The sequence below is a fragment of the Trichoderma evansii genome, assembly GCF_050947405.1.
Source record: "Trichoderma evansii strain SZMC 28006 chromosome Unknown GGI43scaffold_19, whole genome shotgun sequence".
Lineage (NCBI taxonomy): Eukaryota > Fungi > Ascomycota > Sordariomycetes > Hypocreales > Hypocreaceae > Trichoderma > Trichoderma evansii.
Genome location: NW_028145187.1, coordinates 329288 through 353733, shown reverse-complemented (window position 1 = coordinate 353733; position 24446 = coordinate 329288). Strand labels below are relative to the sequence as shown.

The window sequence follows — 24446 nt, the reverse complement described above, 5'->3', positions numbered from 1 at the left end:
AAAGCGATACCCAGGCCATCATCTATAATAATCAATCCCCAGACGTTTATAATAGGGTTCTTCTTTTAAATACAACACTACACGCACAAAATAATTTTCTCTTAAAACAATACTTCTACTATAGATTAAGTAAAGATCATCAGACAAAAGAGAGGTAAAAATAGAATACTTTCCCTTTTGGTCTAGTCCATCCCGAAGAGATGGGATGAGATGGGATGGGATGATGCGATTTTATGCGAGTGTGGGCTGGAGTGGTAGCTAAGCCGGATGGAGTGCCATTTTGCTGGGAGGGAACTGATGTGGCTTGTTTTGGCATGTGATTGAGGTTATGGGATGGGATGGAAGGATGAGACTATTGTATTATATCATATTGGAAGGATTTTGCTGGGCTTTTGATCCGGGAAGGCTTAGGTAGATGTTTGAGGTTATATATGCAGATAATTGCTGAAAAGGTTGGATAATGAAACATCCAATATAGCTAGCGATTTAACGAGGAATGGCTAATCTTCTAGTTGTGTTCTAGACAAAGACTACTGCATATTTTATGTGTCACGTCGCCTGCAAAAGAAGTGATTTAAATCTTATATGTTGTCAAAATATATCTACAAGCTAATATCAATGCTTAAATAAGAGTAAAAGAAAGCAAAAACTCCATCTTCGCCGTGAAATGCAATGCAAAGTCAGCCAGTATGCCCCTAGTTCATGTCCCGAATATGCATATATGCCGTTCCCAATTATGTGTTGTAATAGTCTGCCAGTTTATCTAGCCGCAAAAAGTGTATATCATGGTCTCATCATAGGTACGTCTCTTCTGTGCTGTTGCGTGTATGTACATTATAAGGAAAGCTCCGTCGCTAGGTCATCCATCCAGCTGCCGCCGAATTCCGACTCCTGAGAAGCCGGCGGGCATTTAGACTCGCTGGTCTCGGGAGAGGTAACAATGTCTTTCGGTTTATTAGCTGGTTTGATGGGTGGATTTGCGTGCTTTGGAGATGAGTATTGATGCTTCGCTTCTCGGGCCAGCGCCCTGTTGGTGTTGTGAGAGGTGAAAGACGAGGGAGAAGGTCGGGGATTTCCGCTGAGAGAAGTGACTTTTCTGCTCATATTAGCCACAATGGGTGACTCAGTATCCGGCACAATGACCTTTGGGTTTGTTTCAATAAGAGGTGCTCTCTGTGGCGCTCTCTGTGGCGTGGGCTTTACGGGAGTGCGGTTATCATTCATGATGAGTCTTTTCCTTGCTAAAAACTGTGGCGTTCTTGCAATGGCTGGGCTCGCTGGATTCGAAATCGGTCTCTCATCACGTACTGTTCTAGGAGTTGCGTGATTGGCATATTTCGCTCTCAATTTGCTATCCGCTATCCGCTCTTCTCGAATACGGCGCTCGGCTTCCTTCTTCTTCGCCTTTTCAATTTCGGCAAGCTCCAGCTGCATTGCTTGTCGTCTCCGCTCCTCTTCTTGCTCGGCCGTCCGTCGACTACGAAGTAAAGCCACCGCCATTCTCTCATTGGAACCAGAAGCAGTAAAGAATGGCTTGGGTGGCTCAGGCGATGAAGACAGAGTACCTGAAGGTAACGAATCTTTTTGGGATACCTTGGCTGGATTTGGAGCTCGAGTTTCAGACACCACGCCTGATTTGATGGAGGGAGAAGTAAAGGTAATTTCTTCGTCTTCCAACTCAGCCGCCTGTTGAGAAGACGTAGGAAAGAAATCGTCCATGTTAAAGAGGATTTGTTGAGTGCTGAGAGGCGGTGCTTGCGGTTTCGCAGCTACTGGCGAAATGGGAGAGATTGAGGGTCGTGGAGCTGAGGGTATTGGTGGCGGTGGCATAAGATTCGTTTGGTCATGCTCCTTTTGGCTTTTTGGCTGATGAGTTTCCTTGCCAGGGTCAGAGCCAGCGGCTAGCCCGAGGTCTATTTCATAGCCAGTCGTCTTGTGAGTCGGATTGGGAGAGGATTGTGATAAAGGCTTTTCTATAGACTTCTTCGTAGGCTGTTGCCGAGAAGTCACGACAGCGTCAAGAGCCAACATCTCCAATTCCAAGTCATCTTCGTCGCCGAATATCAAATCAAAATCTTGAGAAGCTATCGGTTCAGGGTTCTTGATTGAAATGATAGGATGGGATTGGTGATGTGTGGTCTTGTCGTGTAACTGGCTCTTCTTTTCCTCCACTGGCATAGCATCTAGTTCCACAGGGGGCTGTGGCGCTGTGCCTTCTTTTTCGTTGTCCATGCTCATGTGTATGACCGTCTCGTTAAAGGATAGCTTTGACATCTCGTCATCTGACAGTATTTCGAACTTATCTAGGAAGTCATCTTCTATGATAAGCTCGTTATGCTTTTCTTTAGCAACAACACATGGCTCAGCACAGGGTTTGTCAGGCACTGGAGACGTTTCCTCTCCCACTTTCTCCTCCTCGCCATCTTCTCCGTTTTGCTCTTTCTCGTTGCAAAAACGTTTGGGGGTTGGAAAATGCTCGCCGAAATCATCCTCCTCCTCTACCTGCTCTTCTACTACAGGTAATGTCGGGGGTTTCGCAGTCTCTATAGTCGCAGTATCTGTAGTCTCACCCACGTCTTCACCCTCACAACTCCTCTTATGACCCAATCCATTTCCTCGGAAGAATTTGGCAATTGTATCTTGACTTGGCCGGACCGTCACCAATGGCAGGCCTTTCTTCTTCTTCTCTTCATTCTCCGCCTGTTCCTTTGCCTTCTTTTTCTCTCTCAAGAATTTGGCTCTAGCAGCAGCTTTCTCCTTCTCAAACTCCTTTCGAATACGTTCTTGCTCTGCTCTCTCTTGCCTTATGCGCTCGGCTTTGGATACACGCGGCACACGATTTGCAGCTTGGTAGGCCTTGCGTACTTGTTTGGATGTCATCGGGCGATTGTCGGCTGGGGTTCGCGTGGCCGGCCCGGCGGGCGGGATGATGGTGAATGTCTTCTGAACCCCCATTTTGGCGATTGCGTCAGAGTTAACGAAGGGGGATTTTTGGATGTGGCATCCTTAAACATTGCATGCCCAGTGCGGCGTGGTGATGGTGATGATGTTATTGTTGTTGTCGCGGGGTAAGCCGAAGTGAAGTGAGGCAGACCGTGACGATGTTGACGCGAGGCCGATGCGCTATCACGTGATGAATTATACGAGCTGGGTCTTTGTCTGCCTGGCATTTCATATCTTGGTTGGCCAGCATTGTGATTATTTCATTGGATATATATTTTAGATTGCGTTTAATAGATGAAGCGTCGAATCTTAGTGCGCTTGTATTTCGTTGCTTATACCATTGTATTCATAGTTTCAGCTTCCCAGCAGCGGATTGTGAGCAGCCAAATATGATGTAAATACCTCGTCTATTTAACACCTTGTTGCATTCTTGGCATCAGTCAAAATCAATTAAATGTTCACGTAAGGAGTTGCTATTAGTGCATACTGGATATTTTATAAAGAGTAATGCTTTTGTGATTCGGCGTATGCAGCTAGCAACGGTTGCCTATTTATGTACCCCTCCATATGCAAGCACTTTGTCTTTCTTAGACAAACCCCGCGTAATCATCGTAGACCTCTATAAACCCTTTCTATCGACAGTTCAATTTAACTGTCCAATGGCTCAACCGTAGGGTCCCAAGCAATCGGGCTGTACTCCGTCGTAGTCAAGTCCTTAACCTCCTCCTCCGTCAGCTCAAAATCGTACAGGTCCGCATTCTCAGCAATACGGCTCGGCGTAACGCTCTTGATCAAGGGAACAAGCCCCTTTTGCAGACTCCATCGCAGCAATACCTGCGCCTCTGACTTGCCATACTTCTTCGCCACCGCAGCCACCGCGGGCTCGCCCCAGCGCTCGCCTCGGACAATGGGGCAGTATGCCTGGACGGCAATGTTCCTGGCGTGGCACCACTGCACAATGTCGTCTCTCGGAAGCCACGGGTGAATCTCCCACTGGCCAACGGAAATCACGCCGCCCTTGCCGGCTCCGCCGCGCTCGGACTCGAGCTCCTTGATGTAGGCCTCCAGCTCGTTCAGGTGGTGCACGCCGTAGTTGGAAATACCAATGGAGCGCACTTTGCCGGCCTCGACGGACTCCACGAGGGCCTTCCAGGCACCCCTTCGGTTCTCGACGCCGCCATAGGGAGAGTGGATCAGGACGAGGTCCAAGTAGCCCAGCTTGGTCTCTTGAAGAGCGATATCGACCAGGTCAATGGTGTTCTTGTAGCCGAGAGGCTTTCCACGCACGGGGACTTTTGTGGTGAAAAAGACTTCTTCCCGAGGGACTCCAGATGCGGGAATGCCTGCTGCAGAAGGCCCCTGGTTGTGATACGCAGAAGCAGAATCAATCTTCAAGACATTAGAGACGCAAATTCCTGAAAATGGCAGCTTGAACGCTCAAGTCTGGATGATTTGCTTACATGTCTGTATCCAATTCTCAAAGCCTCTTTGCAGACTTCAGTAGCCACAGACGCCGATCTATAAAAAGAATCAATAAAAACAGTCTACTTTTCAAGCTTATTCAAAGCTAAACAAACGTTTGATAGACCTAGATAAACGCGCGCCTGTCAGCACCATGTCTGCAAGTTTCAAAGCTAACAAAAAGAAGGTCATCCGGTACTCACTCCAAAGCCCAGAAGGGGTATGGTATAGCCGGAGTTAAGCTTCACCACAGACTGGAGCGTGAGTTTCTGCGCCATCTTGTCGAATTTATTGTATGACTTCGATTTATCGAAGGAGCAGCTTAGAGAAATATGAGAGAATAAAAATAAAATAGATTATAAAACTAGCTGTCTATTTATATAGCTGTGCTAAATGATGTCAGTTACGCCATTGAGGGGTTGGAGGGGCAATTCACCGATTTAGCTGATAAATCCCCATCCTCCGGTGTTTGCACGGAGAATAGAGCGTATCTGCCTATAGAGCCGGGTATTATTAGTACCTATGGCATATTTTCTCCTATTTGGGGATATAGTGAGCATTGGTTTCTGCTTAACACCGGATTTTAAGATTGACTGATCACATAATTTAATGCTGTTGATGAATACGCTAATGTACCTGCAGGATGCATCCGTTATCTCTTATACATTACCTACATACATAGCTGGAATAGGTAGGTAGGCAACGCATAGTACGTGGCATTACGAAAAGAGTGTGCATCGTGAAATTTTCTGATTCATAAATTCGTTGTTGATTCCAAAGGCTTTTTTGCATGTATCCAATTTTAACCTCTAAACGACGCTATCCAACATGTCTATTTCGTCCTCCTCATTCCGTCTATTGGGTGTCGGTTCTGCCTCCTCCTCCTCCTCCTCGTCCTCATCCAGGTCGTGCATAGGATAATTCAAGATAGCTGCAATGTCTCCCATCATCTTCAATCGCTGTCCACTCTCGTGGTCGCTGCTTAATATTCGCGCATCGCCACCATCGAGCTTGACCTTGTCTACCAGCCCAACGTACTTTTTCCGTGTCGCGAGATCCTGACTTCTGAAGAGGGAGTTGTTGATTAATAGTACACCTCCACCAGGTCCAACTGCGCCATCAGCGATAGCCTTTTCCACGGCTCTGCTGCCGTACCATGCTCGTCCATCATCAAGCTTGAGCAGGTCAAAGAAGTTATCCATATACTGCGCCTCCTTTGCGTAATTCATATCCTTCATCTTGGCTAAAACTTCGGGGCTCTTGAGCACCTCGTTCAAGCTGTGAATGTGCCCTGAGTTGGCGTGTATTACCGTCGCTTGTCTTGCGACAGCTGTGAGAACCTTATCTGACTTATCCCGACCCTGCTTTGCAATGTATTCTTTGAAATCTGTGGCAACAAAGCCAGGGCTCGCTAGTAGTAACGGTCTTGACTCGGAAAAGTCAACGGCTCTGAGTAGTGATGACAGTGTCTTGTCGTAGAATCTTTTCATTCCTGCATCTTGATCGGAAGCAGTGTCGCGCTTTTTGGGTACTACGCTCTCTACGCGAGTCTTGAGGACGGTTCGGAACTGCGTAATAAGACAGATGTTGGCGAGACCTTCTTGCATAACCACAGCGGCCATGGCGCCGTTCTTGTCGTCTGATAGCGCTTGCGCCAGAGTAGCCTTGGCTACACTATCCCAGCCATCGGGCTTGACTACGGTAAATGATCTGTTGATCTCGATATCGAGAGTGTGATGTGCGCCCATAGAAACATGGTCGTTCTCGGCGGCAACGACGCCAGAGACTCGGAGTGAAGAGACGGCGGGATCGAAAAAGGTTGACTTGACTCGGATAGCTAGATTTGTGTGGACTCGTTCGGCAGCGGGGACGCCTGTGCCGGGGTTGATGTTGACGACTTTTCGGACAGCATGCGCATGAACAAGATCGCCGGGAACTATCAGGTTATATGCATGCCACTGTGGAAAGGATGACGCTGTTAGCCGTGCTGCAAGCAAATGTCACGATGGCCTCAAGTCGCACTGCTGCATGTGGCGGGCGGGGCGTGATGCAGCTTACCATGTCTTCTGGGTCTTCTGGTAGGAGCGAGACCTGCTCGTCCTCAAACTCCTTGGGTATGTGTCGCGATACGAGCTTCATGGTGATGCTGTGGTCAGATCGTGGCTACAGCTCTGGTATCGTGATCTGCGAGCAGATTCCTGCGATGCTTTGTTTTGAAAATGAATGCCGTCGTTGGGGCGAGAATCTTATCAGACCAAGCCTTAAGCCGATAAGCTCCAGTGGCGCTGCGATCGCTGCCTGCTATGCTTTTCGCCTATGCGTCATCGCTAAAGCATCCACCATCCACTAATATTGCATGCATTCATCAGCCTTGAGCCTCAATTTACCGAGCCGGCATTTGCTCAACTACCGCAGCTTTGTCCAAGGTCTCAAATTGGTGATGCTCATATTTCTGCATCTCTTTGTATACTTCTCTCTACTATTGTTATTACTTTTCATTTTATCTAGTAATTTATTTCCTCTCGTCTTGTCCCTATTCCTCTGTACAGGTACTTACACTCCATGCATCGCTAGAGTCTAAACGCTGGTATCTGAATAGTCTAAAGCGAATAACAACTTGAGTTTTGTATCAATAATTTTTCGCAACAATTACAGTAAAACTAAGATGTAAATAAAAATCAGCTCTTGTACATGCACTGGTTGCCTAGTTAGTAGTTGGTTCTGAATCCGCAACCGCGTAGTTTAATATGCCTCTTTGGCCGCTGTCTATTAGTTAAACAGCAACTGTGCATACGAGGCCATCCCGCATGAGGCTTCTTCTCCCGCCACCTAGAAGCGGCCTGCGACGGTTATTCATTTTTCCCCTCAATTTTCCTCTACCTGGTTGTGAAACAATTTGGTGGATATACCAAGACAGGCAGCTGCGGGATATCTAAACATAGCGTCAGCCCTCCTCGCATTCGGCTGCTGTCAATTGGTACCTTGCTGCGATAGCCTATAGCCTACGCAACCTAAGCGAAAAGCGCTCGAATCTTACCTGTTACGGCATTGAAACTCCTCAGCCGCTCAGCGCGCTTTGCTGTAAGAAGCCTATCCATTCGACGACCTCCACGCACTTGCGCAAGCAATGTGGCAGCCGCGTCATTTCATGTAAGGGCCGCAGCCCGGACAATGCGTATGCTGTTGCAGATTGAATGAGTAGCCCAGATGAGAATGTGATGTTGGCTGCATTAGGCTGAATGCTGTTGTTTACTGCAACCAAAGTAAACAAAGTCTTTGCCCCATATGGCAGCTGTGGACACCCTTTCCCGGTTAATGCGGCCGAGCAGTCTAAATCGAGGCAACGCAATTGTGACAGGTTGGTGAGAGCTTTTCGGGATAGGTTGGAATGGGTTGTGCAAGGATCTGGACTTGGAGGGGGTTAATAGTGGATGAGATGAAGTCATTGGCAGTCATTGATTCGCATGCTGCCAAGCTGCTGCAGAATGACCCTGAGATTGACAGCAGGCTGTGTTGCGCAAAAAGGGTTTCGTATTACACGCAGCTACAAGAATAGAAGCATTGACTGTTGATGATGTGTACTCTGCATGTATACACTGCAGGTATACACTGTATGTATTATCACGACTCATTTCGCTTTTGCGCTCACGGGCCCCGCGGCCCTTGGCGGGGGAAACTGGACGCTGGTCGGACCGAGGCAGCCTTGGGATATGGATGAGACACAGGAAATGCGAAAAATGACCGCTTTACGCGTATTGCGACATGCACGAGAGCAACTCCGGAGCAACAGTCCGGCACTCGCCCGCTTATATCGACCCGGTCCTGCAGTAGAAGAGAAAATAATTACGGAGCATCTGCATGGTGGGCGTCTGGGCAAGGTTTTGAGGACATGCTGCTAAAGACATGACAGCTACTAAAGTAAGTTGAAGCTTACTCGTAGCGCCAGCGACAATACTGTGCTTCTCCGGTTTCTCCAGGTCACTGACTCTTCTAATCACTCACTAATCACCCAGCGTCGGCTCCCCAAATAATAACGCTCAATAATAGCAGCGCATGGATCATGGCACGGGACGTTCCAAGGGGCGCTGAGCAAATAGAAGCAGCAAAAAAGCCCCCCTCTCCACAAATTGATGTATCGCTACCATCAGCGCAAGGCAGCCTTGGATCCTCCTGCAAGGCGTTAACGCGGACAATGCGTCATCATGCCACCAGGCTGGTCGGCGTCACTTGGCAGCGGGTACTTGGGCGCTACTCGTATTGCCGGTTCTGTTGCATTGCTACGGTACTCTTGCCTCGTACAGCACTACCCTTTTCGGGTCAATCGAGATTTGGCCATGGTTTGGCACTTGAAAAGGCTCTGGCGGGCGCCAAGAGCGACTCAGTCGGCTGTTAGTTTTTTCTCGCCTTCGTACTCGGATCGGGACTAAGGACAATAACTAACAGCCGGTGGCTTGATTATTTTACGTGAGCTTCAATTTTTTATTTTTTATTTCAGCTTCTACTCTCATCAGCTTCAGCTTGTATCGTCCCGCCATCGTTTATTTTATGGACTGCATCGCCACATGATCAAGCGATAATAGCTGCCCCGTTTCATCGCACCTTAAATACTAATATCTGGGATATTACTGTAAGCTCGCCTTGGGTCCCTGGTTGACTGCTCCACCACCACCGTTTGAGGTTGGAGATCTCGAATCTTCAGATTGCGCGCGCAACCTGGCTTCCTGCTTTGCCACCGCTCCGTAACTGCGCGGAATCAGGGCGTGAGAACGAGAACGAGCCCAATCCAGGCCCTCATCCAGCCTTTATTATTCGGCCTCTGTCCCTGACCAGGTCCCCGGAGCTCGCGGATTGGCTCTGCTTATACTGTAGCTCTTCCACTAGGGGCTGAAGAAAAAAAAAAGGCCTTCCCGCTTATAAAGAAGCTTAGTCGGCCCACTCGGACCCTGGACGTGTCCGGAGTCCGTTTTACCTGCATTTGATTTGACTTGATTCGGATGTGAAGCCAAGCCCGGGGTCAGCTCGTGACTCGACCTTCTCGACTTTTCTGCGAGGCTCCAAGGATTGGCTGCATCGTGTCAGCCTTTCGCAGTTCCTTCGCTTGGCACCGACTTTTGCTGTTCATCTCGCTGACCAGCCCCCCTTTCACCGATTCGATCCTGCCTGCAACTCAACTCTTTACCACCACTTACACCAACCACTTGTGACCACCGCCCTCGGGTTGCTGCGACTTCCCGGCAAGGCGCTCAGTTTCCCCCAGTATCGTTGCCATCGCAGCATGGAAGATGCCTCCACCAATACCAGCGCCTGTAGACGTTGGCGACAGCCAATTGGCCCCCAGCAAAGACGGTAGCACCAGACTTACCGCCAACGGAACCTCCGGCACCTCCGAGTCGCAGCCCGTGCCGATTGTGAGGCGATCAACAACTCGCATGTCGCGCATATCGACTCAGCAGCTGCAGAATGGAAAGGACCGGGAAGCCAAGAATATGTCGGTCAGGACGCTGTCCTCGACCCCGCCAGCGGCGGCGACACTGGACCCTTTAAGCAATGTAAGCGCATATATATGCATTTGTCTTAGACGGTGTTGGTACGATGAGATTACTGACAACAACGTCATTGGTTACAGCAAATCTTCCTGAGGACTAATAGCGGCTCTCTTGAGACAGCTACATCTTTAGCCCAGCGCATACGCAACTCTACCAAAGCCGACAGTCCCACGGCAGAAAGCTTTCCCAAGAAGAGCATTACCATTGAAAACACCGCTCGCTTGGCAAATGGCTCGGCTGACTTGCCCAAAGATCGCAAGTATGTTGTGCCCCGACATCTTCTTTTTCACTGTTGCCGAGTATTTGATTCATGATGCTCATGATTTTTGGTTATAGGAAAGGAACTTCGTTTTTGAGCCGCCTGGCCATGCGTAGCGCCTTCAAGAAGAACGACGACGATGCGCCCGACTCCGACTCCGAGCTCGGTGAGCTGCGCACCGAAGGTAGCAGCGCACGTGCTCCCATGTCCGTCATGAGCGATGGCGGCGGCTACATCCCACTTTACAAAGAACCCCCCCGTTATATTCGTGTGAGATCGCATAACAGCAAGCGTCGAGACTTTAACCGCCTCTTTTTAGCCCAGGAGCTGCTGGGTCCCAAGCCAGAGAAAGACGACGAGCCGTCGCAGGGTCGCGCACCTGCCACCGCAGTGGGCACAAGGCTTCTCAAAGCTGGCGATGCCATTTGGGCGGCCGAGTTCAGCCTTGATGGCCGCTACCTTGCCGTAGCGGGTAAAGATCAGATTGTGCGGGTCTTTGCAGTTCTATCGACCGAGGAGGAGCGCAAGGCGCACGAGCTAGAGGAGGAAGCAGAAAGAGATGCGCAAGGCAAAAGCAGCGGAGAGAGACTCAGCGCGCCCGTCTTTCGAAATAAGCCGGTTCACGAGTTTAAAGGTCATACTGGCGAAGTGCTGGCGCTTTGCTGGAGCAAAAATAATTTCCTCCTGTCGACATCAATGGACAAGACTGTGAGGCTCTGGCACATCAGCAGAGATGAGTGTCTTGCTACGTTTACGCACCACGATCTGGTTACCTCGGTGGCTTTTCATCCTACCGACGACCGGTTTTTCCTTGCAGGCTCCCTGGACGCTCAGCTCAGACTGTGGAACATTCCCGACAAGACAGTCGCTTTCTCAGCATCTACAAATGAATTCATCACAGCCGTGGCTTTTTCCCCCGACGGAAAAATGGCCATTTGCGGGGTGCTGAATGGCATGTGCTCGTTTTACGAGACAGAAGGGCTAAAACTAAAGTTTCAGATCCATGTCCGATCGTCAAGAGGAAAAAACGCCAAGGGTAGCAAAATTACAGGCATCAAGACAGCTGTCGCCTCGGGAACTAGCGAAGTCAAGGTATTGATTAGCTCTAACGATTCGCGCGTGCGAATCTACAGCTTGAAAAGTAGGATGCTCGAAGTCAAATTCAAGGGTCTGGAGAACCAGTCCAGCCAGATCCATGCTCGTTTCAGCGATGATGGCACATATGTCATCTGCGGTAGCGAAGACAGGAAAGCATACATTTGGAACACAAACGCAACCGAAGCCGACACCAAGGACCGTCAACCTTATGAGTGCTTTGACGCTCACCCAGAAGTTGTCACCACCGCTCTGATAGCCCCTACACGAACAAGACAGCTCCTAAGCGCCTCGGGAGACCCGATTTTCGACCTCTGCAATCCGCCCCCGGTCTTGCTTCGCAGTCTTGATGAGGCAGCGCTGAGTCAAACCGAGGTATCGGAAACAGGCACGGAGATTCACCACCCACCGCCAAGCATCAAGAAGCCCGAAGAAAGCCCCGCCTATATTGAACGTTGCAAACATAGCGACGGAAATATCATCGTTACAACAGACAGGACCGGCACCATCAAAGTATTTCGACAAGATTGTGCGTACGCCAAGCGCCAGCAGAACATGTGGGAGATTGGCTCCAAGTCCTTTAGCAGAGTGAGCGGGCTGGGACGAAGCGGAAGCATCATTACAAGAACAAGCGGAAGCTTATCCAGACGGACTTCGCTGAATCTGAGCCAAGGCCAAAGCGCCCAGCACCCCTCCGACCGAATTATTAGCTGGCGTCAAGACGTTGATGATGAGGGGCGGGCCAACCTCAACGTAACTCCCGCAAGGAGTGAGCGATCCGCTTCACCAATGAAAGCCCCCAAAACACCTGCCAGCATATCGACGGCAATCAATCCCTCAGCCGAAGCCCGAAAGCGACCTGTTCCAAGCGGCTCTCCGGTACGCGCGGCGCAGAGGAACAGTCTCGTCAGTCCTGTGGGCAGCGTGCGGAGTAGGCCATCGATGGGAGCGTTGGATGGGGGATCACAGCCACCGACGCCCAGCTTCAATTTCATCAGCATGACTGACGGAGAGGAGAACGAAAAGGACAGCAGTTTTTGGAACATTAGTCGGTGGAGAGGTAGTTTTTCGGGATTGCGATACTCGATAAGTGCAAACTCTCCTACAGAGTCTACTCACGAGGCTGCCGCCGCCTCTTCTTCTGCTGCCGGGGCAGAGCAGTCCAAAGCTGCCAATAACTTGCTGAAGCCGCCTGACAGGACAGCTAACCGGAGGAGCATTGGGGTTACCGACCTCAACAGACCCAAGGTTGTGGAAGATCAGACCAACCGCAGGAGGTCGATGGGCCCCACAATTCGAGCGAGCAAATCCCAAGAAACAAATGTGGGAATGGATGTTATCGACGAAAACAAATCCGATCAGTCGCTGCCTAAGAAGCGGGCTGATTCTGGGGTAGGGAGGATGAGCGATGATACGGCTGAATGATTCATGGAACGACGTCAGAAAGAAGAGGAAGGAGAGAGTGGAAAAGTCCACCTTGAAAGTAGAGCAAGTCTCTCTTGAGAGTAAAAGTTTTTCTTGGATATCCAGGCTTTGCCTTGATTTTGAAAATCAGGAGCTGTATGCTTGATCTATGCTTGTTGCCTCACAGTCCTCAAACGGCAGCCTCTTCAGACCCAGTCTTTGCTTCTCTCCTTATCTTTCTTTATAACGGCTGCATTCAACAAGCGTGGAGTTTTTTTTATTTATTTTTGTCTATATTTTTTCCTTCTTTTCTTTGCTATACCCAGCGGTGTATAAATTCATGGCGGAGGGAGGAGATTAACATTGGTACTTTTTTTTTCTTAAGTTGGAACACGGAACAAGACTCCTCTTTGTGTATTACCGGGGCGCATTGTATGTAGAATTGGGAGTAGAGCAAATCAATGATATCATAGGTTACTTGGGATACGAGACATTGGATGATGGGGAAGTTGAATAGAGCGTTTTTACGATGACACAAGACTATTTTCACCATAATTATTGAGAATGTGCCTGAAAGTTTCTTTGGTGATTAAAGAATCTCAGAGTGCGAATTTAGACCTGACGTGATATTGTTTTATTATCTTCTACTTTGCATTCTGTAGCTTTGGGGTATCCTCTCGAAACCAAAACCAGAAGATAGCATCATGTTGTGTGACCTGGTCTCAACTATGTTTCTTTGTCCATCCCCTCATTTCTCCCAGTCAAATTTTGTATCCTCCACTGCATTCGTTTCTCTTTATGTTTCGGGGTTTGTATGTTTTTTCGTTATTTAAAAGTCCTCGTTGGTAGAAAGCTGTTTCTCAAAAAACCCAGCATCAGCAAACCGCAAATCCTTATTTCCTTTCGTCTTCTATACCATTTTCACAGCAAAGAAGTCTTGCGTCGAGGATTTTCACTACTCACCTCGCCCTTAGCCTTCTCGCCAAAAGTAGCCGCCAGCTTCTGCAGCGCAGTGGGGTTCGCGCCGGTCAGGTTCTCAGTCTTCTCGCCGTTCTCGAAGAAGAAGAAGGCGGGGATGCTGCGGATGCCGAGCTCCATGGCCAGGTCGGAGACGTCGTCGGTGTCGAAGCGCGCGAAAGTGAACTTGTCGTTGCCAAAGGCGTCGGAGTGCTTGTTGAAGAAGGGGGAGATGGCCTTGCAAGGGCCGCACCACGAGGCGTGGGCTTGGAGGGCGACGTAGGGGGTGGTCTTGACGAGCTCGTCGAATTGGGCTTTGGAGGTGATGTCGACGACGGGGGCCATTTTGTCGGTTGTGATTTTGGTTTGTGGGGGTTTTGGTGTTTGATGGAGCAGGAGATGCTTTTGTTGTTGCTGATGGGGATGGGTGAGAGGAAGAAAGTGGGCTGTTTGGAAGCTTTATGCGGATTTTTTTTTAGTAGTGGAGAGAGGGAAAAGGTGGTGATGATGTAACTGTAGCCGGAGAAGATGGTTGGTGAGCCTCGGTATTAGCCAGATATTAGTTATTATATAAGGTGATTAGAGGGGTATCAATTTGCATAGAGAATAGAGAAATAATAATCTTTTCAAGTGGCTTGCATCATTTATATGTATTATTTGATATGGCTGTGCAATAAACTGTCATCTACTCCTTTTCTTTCCATTGTAATCACCAGCATTACAAATGCCATCATCGCTTTTACTTTCCAAATACTATGCGGAGAGGCACTGCAGCGCTAAAAAAGAATGCCGTGCTTTCGCAGGGTGTACCTACATGGATCGACACGGATAGCAAGCGTGTCCCTTTTCTATGACATCCAGGGCTAAAAGATACCTACTGCCTTTTTGGAATATCAGCAGAGTACATTTTCCCATTCTTGGGTGGCACTACTTTTCTGGCCTAGTACCTGGGAAAGCGGACGAATGCGGAGCTCTTGTGTTTTTTTTCTCTGGTGTCCTTTGGCGGGGAGATTTAGGGCGCGATTGCGTGATTGGGGGGGAGGTGTTGGCTAATTTTGCTGACAAAAGAAGGGGATTGATGGATTCAGGGAGCGGATGGAGTCGGTGTTCGGATGTCGCAGAGGAGCTGGTCGGACTGTCGGCGGTGGATGGTTCTGGTTATGACGTAGATGTTGCTGAGGTGTTGATTTATCAGATGCTGCAGGTATTTGAGATTGGCGAGGTGCTGGGTGAGGTGTTGGAGCTTTGGAGTGGCGTTTCTCAGCTGTATAGGGGGGGTTTTTGGAGTGCTTGGGATGTGGTGTAGTGCCACAGCAGCTGTTCTCTTGATGGATGTAGACATGGAAAGTACTGGTGTTGCAGCTCAATTTGCCATGCAATATATGCGATTACTATCTTTCAGCTTGCTAGAGTCTTCTGACAAGTAACATTTTGCGATGCAAGGCTATAGCCTGGTAATACCTCGTAAAAATGGCACTTTGCTGTATTTGTCATCGATAGCAGTTTATTTTGTTAGGGGATGCCCTTTGCATGTTAACGAATAGGCAATCTCGCAAAGCAGCGCGAGTGAGTCAAAATGGCTAACTATATGTCCTTTTCTTTGAGTGGGAACCTTGCATTATACTAATTTTGATATACAAATTTAGTTATGTAAATACCAGGTACGTATTGAGCTCGTTTTAGATAATGGCATTTTTCTTCTACTAGCTACTTTTCGATTATGACTGAAGCAACAAATATACGAATGGCCACCAGGCTTCTATACGTGTCTTTTTTTTTTTTTTTTTTTTTTGGGGGGGGGGGTTCAGTATATTATAAAGAATCTATAAAGTGACTTGAATTGGTCATAGCCAGATTCCAACCCCGATCTCGCAGCAACTGCTGTCACCCAAATGAGCTCCCCAGGGGCTCCCAAAATACAATTACTGGCGGCTTTCTTGTATAGTCCTCTTGACGCTGTCCGAAAAGCTAGTCCAGCCATTGCGTCCGAAGCGCTTCAGCAACTCCAATTCCCTCGCATCGTCAACTTTGCTGAGATCTCTCTGCTGATTGGGGTCATCTGTAGGCCAAGGTCTGCTAGGATCTAGTTGACGGAAAATGCTGACCCAGCTGTTGAAATTGAATGTGCCTGCGAAACCGAACAGGCGTTCGCTTTTAACATCTTCTTGAGTCAAGCCAGCAGTATGCAGGAGCGCTGTATCGTCCGCATCAATGAAATATGAGCCACCGAAGCCTTGGAGAGGGGCAAAGTGGCCAGAGTCCTTCCAGAAATCCATTACCCACTTGCCTGTGCTGCCTAGCTGCTTGGAATGAATGATGGGACCAATGATGAAGCAAGGTAAGACGGAGTTGATGACGAACTTGGGTTCCTCTTCGCGGGCGAATTTCCAGACCTCCTGTTCTGTTTGCGTCTTTAGTGCGGAATAGACATCCCAAACACGATCTGGCTCATATGGAGGCGGGCGCCAAGCACCTGCAACGCCTGTCTCGTTAAACGCGGTCTTGTCGACCGTGAATTCCTTGCCCAAAGTTCGGTTCAACGCAGCTTGGTTGCTGCTTGTGAAGACAAATCGCTTGACAGACGGCTCTTTGGCGGCAGTTTCCAACAAATTCCTGACGCCGTTGACCATTGGGGTGACGATTTTGTTGGGGTCAGCTCCGAAGCTCATGTCTCCTGCGGCATGGATAATGCCGTCAACACTCTCCACAACCTCGTCCCAGGCTCCTGAACTAGTCACATCGGGGACAAGGGCCGTCTCAAAACTCGCAGACGGATAGTAGTGAGCCACGGCCTCTTTAATCCAGGCGGCCTTATCTTCCGAGCGGACCGTACCGCGCACCTTGTATCCTAATTTCACAAGATTAAGAGCAATGTGCGAACCGATGAAGCCATTGACTCCAGATACAAGCACCAAGCCCCCGGGGGGAACAATTGTACCAGTGGATTCCATATTGTTTCTGTTTTGTAGAATTGAAAACATGCAGCGTGAAGCCAGCAAGAAAGGGGTTTGCAGAGATTATAATTTATTACGTTGTTGCTTGAAGTACGAAGCGTCGGAAGGCACAAAGTCAATCAGACGCATTTGCATGTACGAATGGCAATAAGCTTCAGTCCCAAGGTCAGGATATTATATTCCCTGTATGACTTGTGAACTACAAGGCAGATCCGCGTTAACAATCGAGCATATGCGATTCTCCATAGTATTCATTAGTAATGTGCCGGAAACCAACGCCTTTGTTTCGAGTTTGATGTGACAATACTGAAGCATTCTTACTGAGCCGGATATGGCGTGTCGGACCTGATGGGACGTCCATTCATCTCCGAGCGTCCACCATGCTCCGGCTGGAAAGCAGCAACGTATGATCTGCAATTCTTTGGCACTTACAACATATGGCACAAAGGCACTATCACATGTTGTGATTACAAATGACATCAGCTTGGTTAACAAGTTTCTCTGAATATCTCCGTGCTGCTGCTAAGAGGAGCAAATGCTGACCTTCGGTTAAGGCTAGGGTTGCCCGCTTTGTCGCAGCGCCTCGAGCAGAACATTGGTCTTCTCCTAAGCTAGAACCTCATATTTCAATGCACCCGTTTTCCTTCCTAATGATTTGTGTACCTTGTGAATCTCTACGGAGATGGGCGATAGCTATTTGGTCAGCATCCCCAATTAGTTTAAACATAGTATAAGGCACCTCTTAGGAAAACTAGTTAGACACATAACTGAACGAGAACAGAGGGAAATTATCTCTTATAAATCTTATTCAACAAATATATATATATATATATATATATATATATATATATATATTCTTAATAATTTCTATTCTATTCCTTCACTTAAGCCTAAAAAAAACTTTTACCTCTCTCCTAAGATATGGATATATCAAATGTTCCAGTAATTAATATATAACGATCTTAATGTTCACAATAAAATTTCAAAACTTGATTTTATAGGATTCTTTCAATATCCTAAGTGAGAAACTCTATAATGTGCCCCGACGCATAGAAGCGCGTCATTAAACCTCTATGGGTTCCCGCTGAATGTGCAATGATACAACGAGTGAGCCAATGTGAGCCCCACCACTTTGGCCATTTTCTCGCCATTTGAGATTCTAGTCAAGTGCGAATCTTATCCAAAGACTGCCTAAAACATTGCGACTCTACGCCTTGACGGATTTATTCTTAAGGCGAGTCTTCAGCTCATAGATAAGACTGAGGACCAAACCGAGGCCTGCTAAGCCAACTGAGAACCACAGTGCACCACGGTAACCTTTGAGCTTATCTGCTGGCGTCAATCCGCCATGGCTGATGTTGTTCTCGATGGTGCCGGCAAGGCCAAGCCCAAGTGAGATGCTGTAGTTGACTACGGTCATGACAACACTTGCGCCCATACCCTGGTACTGTCGTGGAACAGAGCCTGAAAAGATCATTGCAGCCGCAGGGAAGGAGGTATCCATTCCAACGGTGATGATGAGGACACTGAAAAAGTAATATGTCCAGTAAATCGAATGCGGGGGCCGAGTAGCTGCGAGGATTGATCCAACGAGATATGCAGTTTGTCCTGTAACCATGATCCACGAGGGGGGAATCTTGCCGATTAATTTACCAACAGCAAGGGCTGAGATCAATCCAGAGGGGATGACAGGAATAAACCATGCTGCCATTTGAACAGGGGTATTCCCATCAATGTTGAGTGCGACGAGACCGATATAGAAGACCTAATTAGAGAATTAGTTGAATTTCTTTCACAAGACTAGACAGTGAAACGTACCCAAATACCAAAGCAGGCCCATCCTGTTGCCGTACTTGCAAATACAAATGCAACATCTGAATTGAATGCAGCCAGGGGTAAAATTGGAGCCTTTGCCCAGTAAAGCTCGATGCAAAAGAATGCTGTCGCAAAGAGAACACCAAGAATCAAGCAGACATAGACATAGGCTTCGTGCCAAGTTACAGCCACAGCCTGGTTCCATGCAAAATTGAACAAGGCCAAAGCGGTGACACCGGTGAACATTCCAGGAATATCCAAATCCTCAAGTTTTTCACGTAGCGATCGTCCATGTGTTGGCTGCACTGATTGAGGAGGGATTGCCCATGCAGCAAAGATTGCCACACAAGCAAGCGCAATTGCTTGGCTCCAGTAGATCCATGGCCACCAAACCAAAGCAAAAAGGCCTCCAAACAAGAAACCTGCAATGGCGCCGAATGGTGCTGAGCCGCCGAACCAAGCGAATGACATATTCAAACGCGGTCCTGGAGAATACGACTTGCCCAAGATGCCGAGACCGTTGGGTAAGGTCATAGCAGGGCCCATGCCTTGAAATACACGGGCGAAAACAAAGAGAACGTGTGACGAGTAGACTGCCAGCCCAGCCACCATAGACCAGAGAGAATACCAGGCCATGCCAATGACGAACATTTTCTTGTTACCAAACTCATCCCCAAGACGTCCGCCGATGAGAATAAATGTGCCGATCGTCAAGCTGTAGCCAGCAATCAACCAGGAAAGCTGGCCCTGGGAAGTAATCCCAAAGGATTCTCCAATTATGCTGACCGTGGTTAAGGTGTTTCCTAAACCGACCTGGTTCGTGAACATGGCTGTACAGACAGTTCCAACGAAAAGGATCTGTCGTGGGGTTGAAAGATTATCTGCGGGATATACATTTTCCTGTGACGGCTCTTTTGCCTCGATGTCTAACGTCTGTCAGCCAAAATTCATATTCCGGGATGAAGTCCTCCCTCAGGCGCTCTCACCATGGTTCGAGGGAGCTTGGGACGGCGGGTCAACATCAGAGGACTCTGGTGAGGATGTCATGGTGGGCAGGGTGATGCACAATGCAGCTGTTTGGGCTGGAAAATGTGGTATACGAAGGGCCAAGCATTTTAAATGAGCTCAAGTATCTGTCTTGTCTAGTGCCTACGCGTATTGAAGAGAGAGATGCAATTGGACTTTGTAAGCCTCTCAAGTTTGTAAGCCACGACCAAACAACTCCTCGATTCTTCAGATCCCTCCGGAGGCGCTAGTCCACTGTCCTCTGCTCCGGCTCGCGGGGCGATATCAGGAGCGGGTCTACGAATTTATGGGCAATGGGCAGGATGACATGTATGTAATGCCATCTTCCTACAAACTCACAGGCGTAGAGGCTCTGTGGCGACGTTCTGTCTAGACATGCATGCAGCCAGGGGATCTTACCATTGCCGGAATGAGTACATGTAGTGGCGGTAGCAACCGCTCCTGAGAGCCACAGAGTCCGTATCGCTCGCTGTACTTGTTTAAATCAACCTTGATCATTCGGTGGGCCTATTGGATTGGGCGAGCAGCACCGCGCAGCTCCGGTCAGTGGCCACCGTAGTAGCTCGACCATTTAGCGCCGGAGTTGTTGTGCCTAGATCTCGGAACAAGATGGTCGTCACGCGCGTGCAGGTAATCATGCAATTTGTTCAGCTTGACATCCCAATGCATTAAACAGAGCATCATCGTCAAGTTTTAACAAGAAGCGTTGAAACTATCCGGTAGGAGCTACGCATTATCTCGGTAAGATCTATTAAGGGGCCGTGTTGCTTTGTTTTCAACCACATCAGAGGAACATAAACTTTGTCTGTTCCCATAATTACTCCAGACTTGGATGTGACCTTACGCTGTCTAGGGCGGATATTCTCCGTTCACACATATGGTTTACAATCCTGTAAGAAATCTACAGAGTAACTTAGAAGAAAAGGCCTGAAGCGAAACGAAGAGTCACTTGGTTCCAGTCCAAGATCAGTAGTTGTAATCATCAGGATGGTTAGCAAATATATTTAATCAAAGAATGGCTGAGAAATCTAGCACGTAATAGCATTTAAGTTTGGAAAACGTCCAGATTTGGAATATTTCGACCAAAGCTGCTCTGCTAAGCATTCTTTGTTGCTGCCTCAAACGGTGTTTCTCATGCCCTTCCCTGCTAGCCGGAGCGGAATTCATATACACACACCTGCGCCCACCTTACACCTGGTCCAGCACCTAACAAAGACTGCCATTAATAATCCGCAATATCGACCGTCCCACTATAAGTCACCAACGTATTGCCAATACGCCTTACATGCATCAAATAATGGACGTGATGGGTCTCCCTACCTCGGACAGTACCGGTACCGTTGAAGCTATCCTAACATGCGAACGATGCTTCAAGTCCTACCAGCGACGTGCGTCTCGTCTTCTGCGCGCTCTGCAATTCTCTCGTTGCCTATTACTAACAAATTCCGCATAGGCGACCTGCTAATGCGCCATCGTAGGCGCTGTCAAGGCCCCAAAAGATTGGTAAACCGCCGCAAGGCTTGTGACGCCTGCGTTCAAGCAAAGGCGAAATGCTGCTACACTCAGCCTACTTGCTCACGCTGTTCCAAGCGAGGAACACCGTGTGTATATGTCACATTTGCACCAGCATCGACGTCAGACCATTCGGAGCAGAGAAGCAAAGCTGCAGATGTATCCAGCTCAAATCTTCAATCGTCTTCTTCTAGGACGGGGCCTTTGACAACTTCGAGCCAAGCATTTGACCTCGAACTTGCCGCTTGGGACTTTTCGTCCTCCTCATACCCTCTAGAGTCTTTCGACATGGCCTTGGCCGATATATCAAATTCATCGCTGATAACACGGCAAGGTTTCACTGGAACAGAGCTGTCTATGCACCCAAGTCCTGAGTTCTCGTCGTCCAGCCAGGCTCTCTCACGGTCACCTACATCCATGGGAAATCCAGTTCCCGCGCCGCTTGCGCCATCTTCCAGCAATAGCACGAGATCATCCGCAACATCTCCATCATCTTCGACTCTCTTCAGTATGGTGCATATACTGAACGAATATGCTTCCCTTCTAACCAGGGACTCCTTCTCTTCTCCCTTCCTCCATCATTCACTCTACTCGCAATACAGCAGCGCAAACCCTGATCTGACAATTCTCCCCCTCACCTCAATGGCAATTTGCTGCGCCAGCAGTATCAAACTCTCGGCTGAAAAGGGATTTTTCCGACGTGCCATGGATGCTGCTCGAGAGAGACTGATTGGCAGTTTCGTAAGTGCTTCCGAGACCTGGCTGGACGCTGACCACGTACTAATCGAGCACTTAGCCCTCCTACCAATGTATGCAACAGTGGGACGCACTGCATTCCATGCTAATTTTTTTGTGCTTGGATATGAGAGAAATTATTGGCGATGAGTCCGAAGGATGGAAACTTACCCCACCGGTGAAAGGGCTGGGTTCACCTTTTCTTCTGAAGGTACGGCAATTCTAACCAAGTTCCGTATTTTGTCTGCCCCCTTTCCAAAATATTGAAGCAAATCTAACTTTCAATGCGCTCCATAGATGACGGAGAGCTATCTTCGGTCGTATCCAGAAATTCGGAATCACGATATCAGCGTCTTCTCAGATCCGAATTCCAGTCCATGTTCCGCAGCAACCTCACAATGGGCTCGTTGGAGAATCACTGAGACAGCAAGAAGAACAATTTTCTTTACGAATATGGTCAATTTCTACAGTAATTACGATCACAGGACGGGAAAGCTATCACCATATTACGAAGCGCTTAATGATGATCTCATCCTTAACATGCCCCTACCTTGTGATCATGCCGCATGGTTAGCGCGTGACGAGGAAAGTTGGAGCTGTGCAATGAGGAATAATTCACTTTTGACCAATTACCATTCACCAGATTTCAATCACACTGGAAATGTAATTTTGCCCTCGGAATCATGCCTGAAGAGTGTTCTTTCTAAATTCACCAAAGACCATCTCCAAGCCAAAATTGGTAACCAAATTGGCTTCGGCGATTCCGACGACTTACAACGCTTCATTATTCTTTCTGCTAGCGAGCAATTTACTTGATTGCCACTGTTCCAAGCTGACCATCAGGTGATGATCTCCAATTCTTACGAATCGATACGTTTGTCGTAATAACAGACCTTTTAGCGTCTCCGAAATATCATTTACCGGAGCGTCGAGTTCCAAGCAATCGGCGCTTGATGAACGCCCCTACGCCGAGTACTGTATTGCACTAATCCTATGGCTAGATCATATCGACTTTTTCCAATCGAGCGCTTTGCTTCAATTGTATATCAGGGATGAACAGATTTACGGACACTATCCAGGTATGCATCTAAGACCTCATGAATATCCCTTTACTAAGCGAAGAATTGTAGCTTGCAAGGTGCAATTCGCACAATCCCCCCTTTGTATTAGCTTTCAAGCAAATACATTTAGTTTCGTAAGGTTGCGCATACATGCCGTTTCTACAATGCGAGAATAAAAGCTATTGGATCTGATGCAGAGCTGGCGGGGTTTTGAGCTTGCCCGGGAGTGGTATTGTCCTGTGCTACGGTTTCAAGGCGAGGTCTAGCAACACGACAAGACAGCTCTAGTCGAGAACCATTTCCCCAATGCTTCGTGGTTGGGCTAAATATTTCATCACAGTGTTTTTTTCTAATATGTTACGTTAGCAATTAGATCTTATTCAATGACGTGTTTCATGAATTGACTGGCGGCACGTTAAGCATCCAATCCGACAGCGGCGGTGTTTGTGCTTCTTCCCCGACGGCTGCTCCACACCATATCGTTCATCTTGTGCCACTCCTATAATAGGTAGTATATTGAGAATATCTATTCCGAAATGCACGGCGGATAGGGCGGTCCGATGATCGTTAGTCGATGGGGGCAAGGGAATCCACCCATTATTGGCACATCTCCAGCCAATAGCCACTATCGCCGCGAGGAGGTTGATAACAAACTGGGTATCTTAGGGTGATGGTGGCAGTGATTAAGAGGCCGGCATGATAAGATCCCGCAACTATGGGGAATATAGTGAAGCTAAACTTTTTAACTGTGACGCTTGTCGGCTCCAAAGCTCCAGAGTACCTGTTTAGCACGTCTTCCCCGCATTTTAATGAAGTTGATACTCATTAGCGAGCAGCCATATCCTCCATTGCTTGGAGAAACCCAACTAGCGGCTAATAAACAGACCAACCAGCGACATATTCAGTGACCAATTTCAACCTTAAGACTGGATTTACGAGGGGTAGCTAGTCTAGTGTCGTATATACTGCAGCATCGTGACGACGCCGCATCCATATCCGTCCAACCAGCTTTCAGATTCTGGATTTCAACCCTTCTAGGGCGATCGTCTTAGTTGCGAGGTGTTCTTCGATTCCGTACTTCCTTCCCTCGTTTCCGATTCCGCTTTGTTTGATCCCAGCCTTTCTTTATTCCGGTATGTTGGTCAATGGTTGCATTATAGTCTAAAATGTACCGAGGGCAAATAGAGTCTGGATGTGGGGAGCTTACAGGACTGCGTTGTTACTCCTCCCACTTGTAAAGCCTCTGCTACTCCGGATTCGCAAAATATCCTTGCTGAATGTCTAAGAAGCGAGTCTACATCCAATGAAGTTGCAAAAGATATCGCCGATTTATTAAAGCCGAAAAAATACTAGGAATAGACCCGAAAATCTCGCGAGCAGGATAGTAGCCTTTACCTCCGTTGACGATTTTCCATTTTCCAATGTCAACAGAATTGTAAGGCTATCAAAGGTTTCAACTATTAATTAATGCCACTGTTGCATCAACAGACTTCTGTCGCGGCCAATCAAAGCCCTGATAAGAAGAGAATATTATAGTTGTTGCATCAATAGCGATTCAGTGTCAGCCTGAGAATATTCTGGACATCTGCTGAGAATATTCTGAGTCGCAGAACCTGTACAGCTAATAACTGACCAGATGACTATGAAAGAGTGTATATTATTAGTATTAATCATTACT

At 48.1% G+C, this 24446-nt stretch overlaps 9 protein-coding genes across 9 annotated transcripts; 3 read left to right on the top strand and 6 right to left on the bottom strand.

Annotated features, from left to right (window-relative positions):
- Positions 1-570: 570 nt before the first annotated feature.
- Positions 571-3292, bottom strand: GGI43DRAFT_412194 (uncharacterized protein). The gene has a single exon (XM_083206815.1). It carries the CDS (start codon positions 2953-2955, stop codon positions 835-837), a length of 2121 nt encoding a protein of 706 aa, XP_083057855.1. The 5' UTR covers positions 2956-3292; the 3' UTR covers positions 571-834.
- GGI43DRAFT_132326 (aldo/keto reductase family protein) lies at positions 3274-5114 on the bottom strand. Its single transcript, XM_083199190.1, has 4 exons — positions 4608-5114; positions 4521-4531; positions 4404-4461; positions 3274-4332 (listed from the first exon to the last, which is right to left on the bottom strand). Exons 1-4 carry the CDS (start codon positions 4680-4682, stop codon positions 3592-3594), a joined length of 885 nt encoding a protein of 294 aa, XP_083057854.1. The 5' UTR covers positions 4683-5114; the 3' UTR covers positions 3274-3591.
- Position 5115: 1 nt separating this feature from the next.
- GGI43DRAFT_132325 (uncharacterized protein) lies at positions 5116-6713 on the bottom strand. The gene is made up of 2 exons (XM_083199189.1): positions 6463-6713; positions 5116-6362 (listed from the first exon to the last, which is right to left on the bottom strand). Exons 1-2 carry the CDS (start codon positions 6541-6543, stop codon positions 5214-5216), a joined length of 1230 nt encoding a protein of 409 aa, XP_083057853.1. The 5' UTR covers positions 6544-6713; the 3' UTR covers positions 5116-5213.
- A 2973-nt stretch (positions 6714-9686) lies between these two features.
- Positions 9687-12729, top strand: GGI43DRAFT_386369 (WD40-repeat-containing domain protein; the record flags this gene model as incomplete). Its single annotated transcript, XM_083203784.1, has 3 exons — positions 9687-9953; positions 10031-10209; positions 10287-12729. The coding sequence occupies 3 exons, from the start codon at positions 9687-9689 to the stop codon at positions 12727-12729; spliced, it is 2889 nt and encodes a 962-aa protein (XP_083057852.1).
- Positions 12730-13537: 808 nt separating this feature from the next.
- Positions 13538-14010, bottom strand: GGI43DRAFT_386368 (thioredoxin-like protein; the record flags this gene model as incomplete). The annotated part of the gene is made up of 2 exons (XM_083203783.1): positions 13538-13618; positions 13672-14010. The coding sequence occupies 2 exons, from the start codon at positions 14008-14010 to the stop codon at positions 13538-13540; spliced, it is 420 nt and encodes a 139-aa protein (XP_083057851.1).
- Positions 14011-14319: 309 nt separating this feature from the next.
- On the top strand, positions 14320-15237 carry GGI43DRAFT_412183 (uncharacterized protein). The gene has a single exon (XM_083206814.1). It carries the CDS (start codon positions 14516-14518, stop codon positions 14969-14971), a length of 456 nt encoding a protein of 151 aa, XP_083057850.1. The 5' UTR covers positions 14320-14515; the 3' UTR covers positions 14972-15237.
- Positions 15238-15587: 350 nt separating this feature from the next.
- Positions 15588-16616, bottom strand: GGI43DRAFT_386367 (uncharacterized protein; the record flags this gene model as incomplete). Its single annotated transcript, XM_083203782.1, has 1 exon — positions 15588-16616. One exon carries the CDS (start codon positions 16614-16616, stop codon positions 15588-15590), a length of 1029 nt encoding a protein of 342 aa, XP_083057849.1.
- Positions 16617-17826: 1210 nt separating this feature from the next.
- Positions 17827-19481, bottom strand: GGI43DRAFT_424650 (major facilitator superfamily domain-containing protein; the record flags this gene model as incomplete). Its single annotated transcript, XM_083208400.1, has 3 exons — positions 17827-18384; positions 18438-19360; positions 19421-19481. The coding sequence occupies 3 exons, from the start codon at positions 19479-19481 to the stop codon at positions 17827-17829; spliced, it is 1542 nt and encodes a 513-aa protein (XP_083057848.1).
- Positions 19482-20726: 1245 nt separating this feature from the next.
- Positions 20727-22614, top strand: GGI43DRAFT_132172 (Zn(II)2Cys6 transcription factor domain-containing protein). The gene is made up of 4 exons (XM_083199188.1): positions 20727-20848; positions 20914-21713; positions 21769-21918; positions 22005-22614. The coding sequence occupies exons 1-4, from the start codon at positions 20746-20748 to the stop codon at positions 22521-22523; spliced, it is 1572 nt and encodes a 523-aa protein (XP_083057847.1). The 5' UTR covers positions 20727-20745; the 3' UTR covers positions 22524-22614.
- Positions 22615-24446: the final 1832 nt, after the last annotated feature.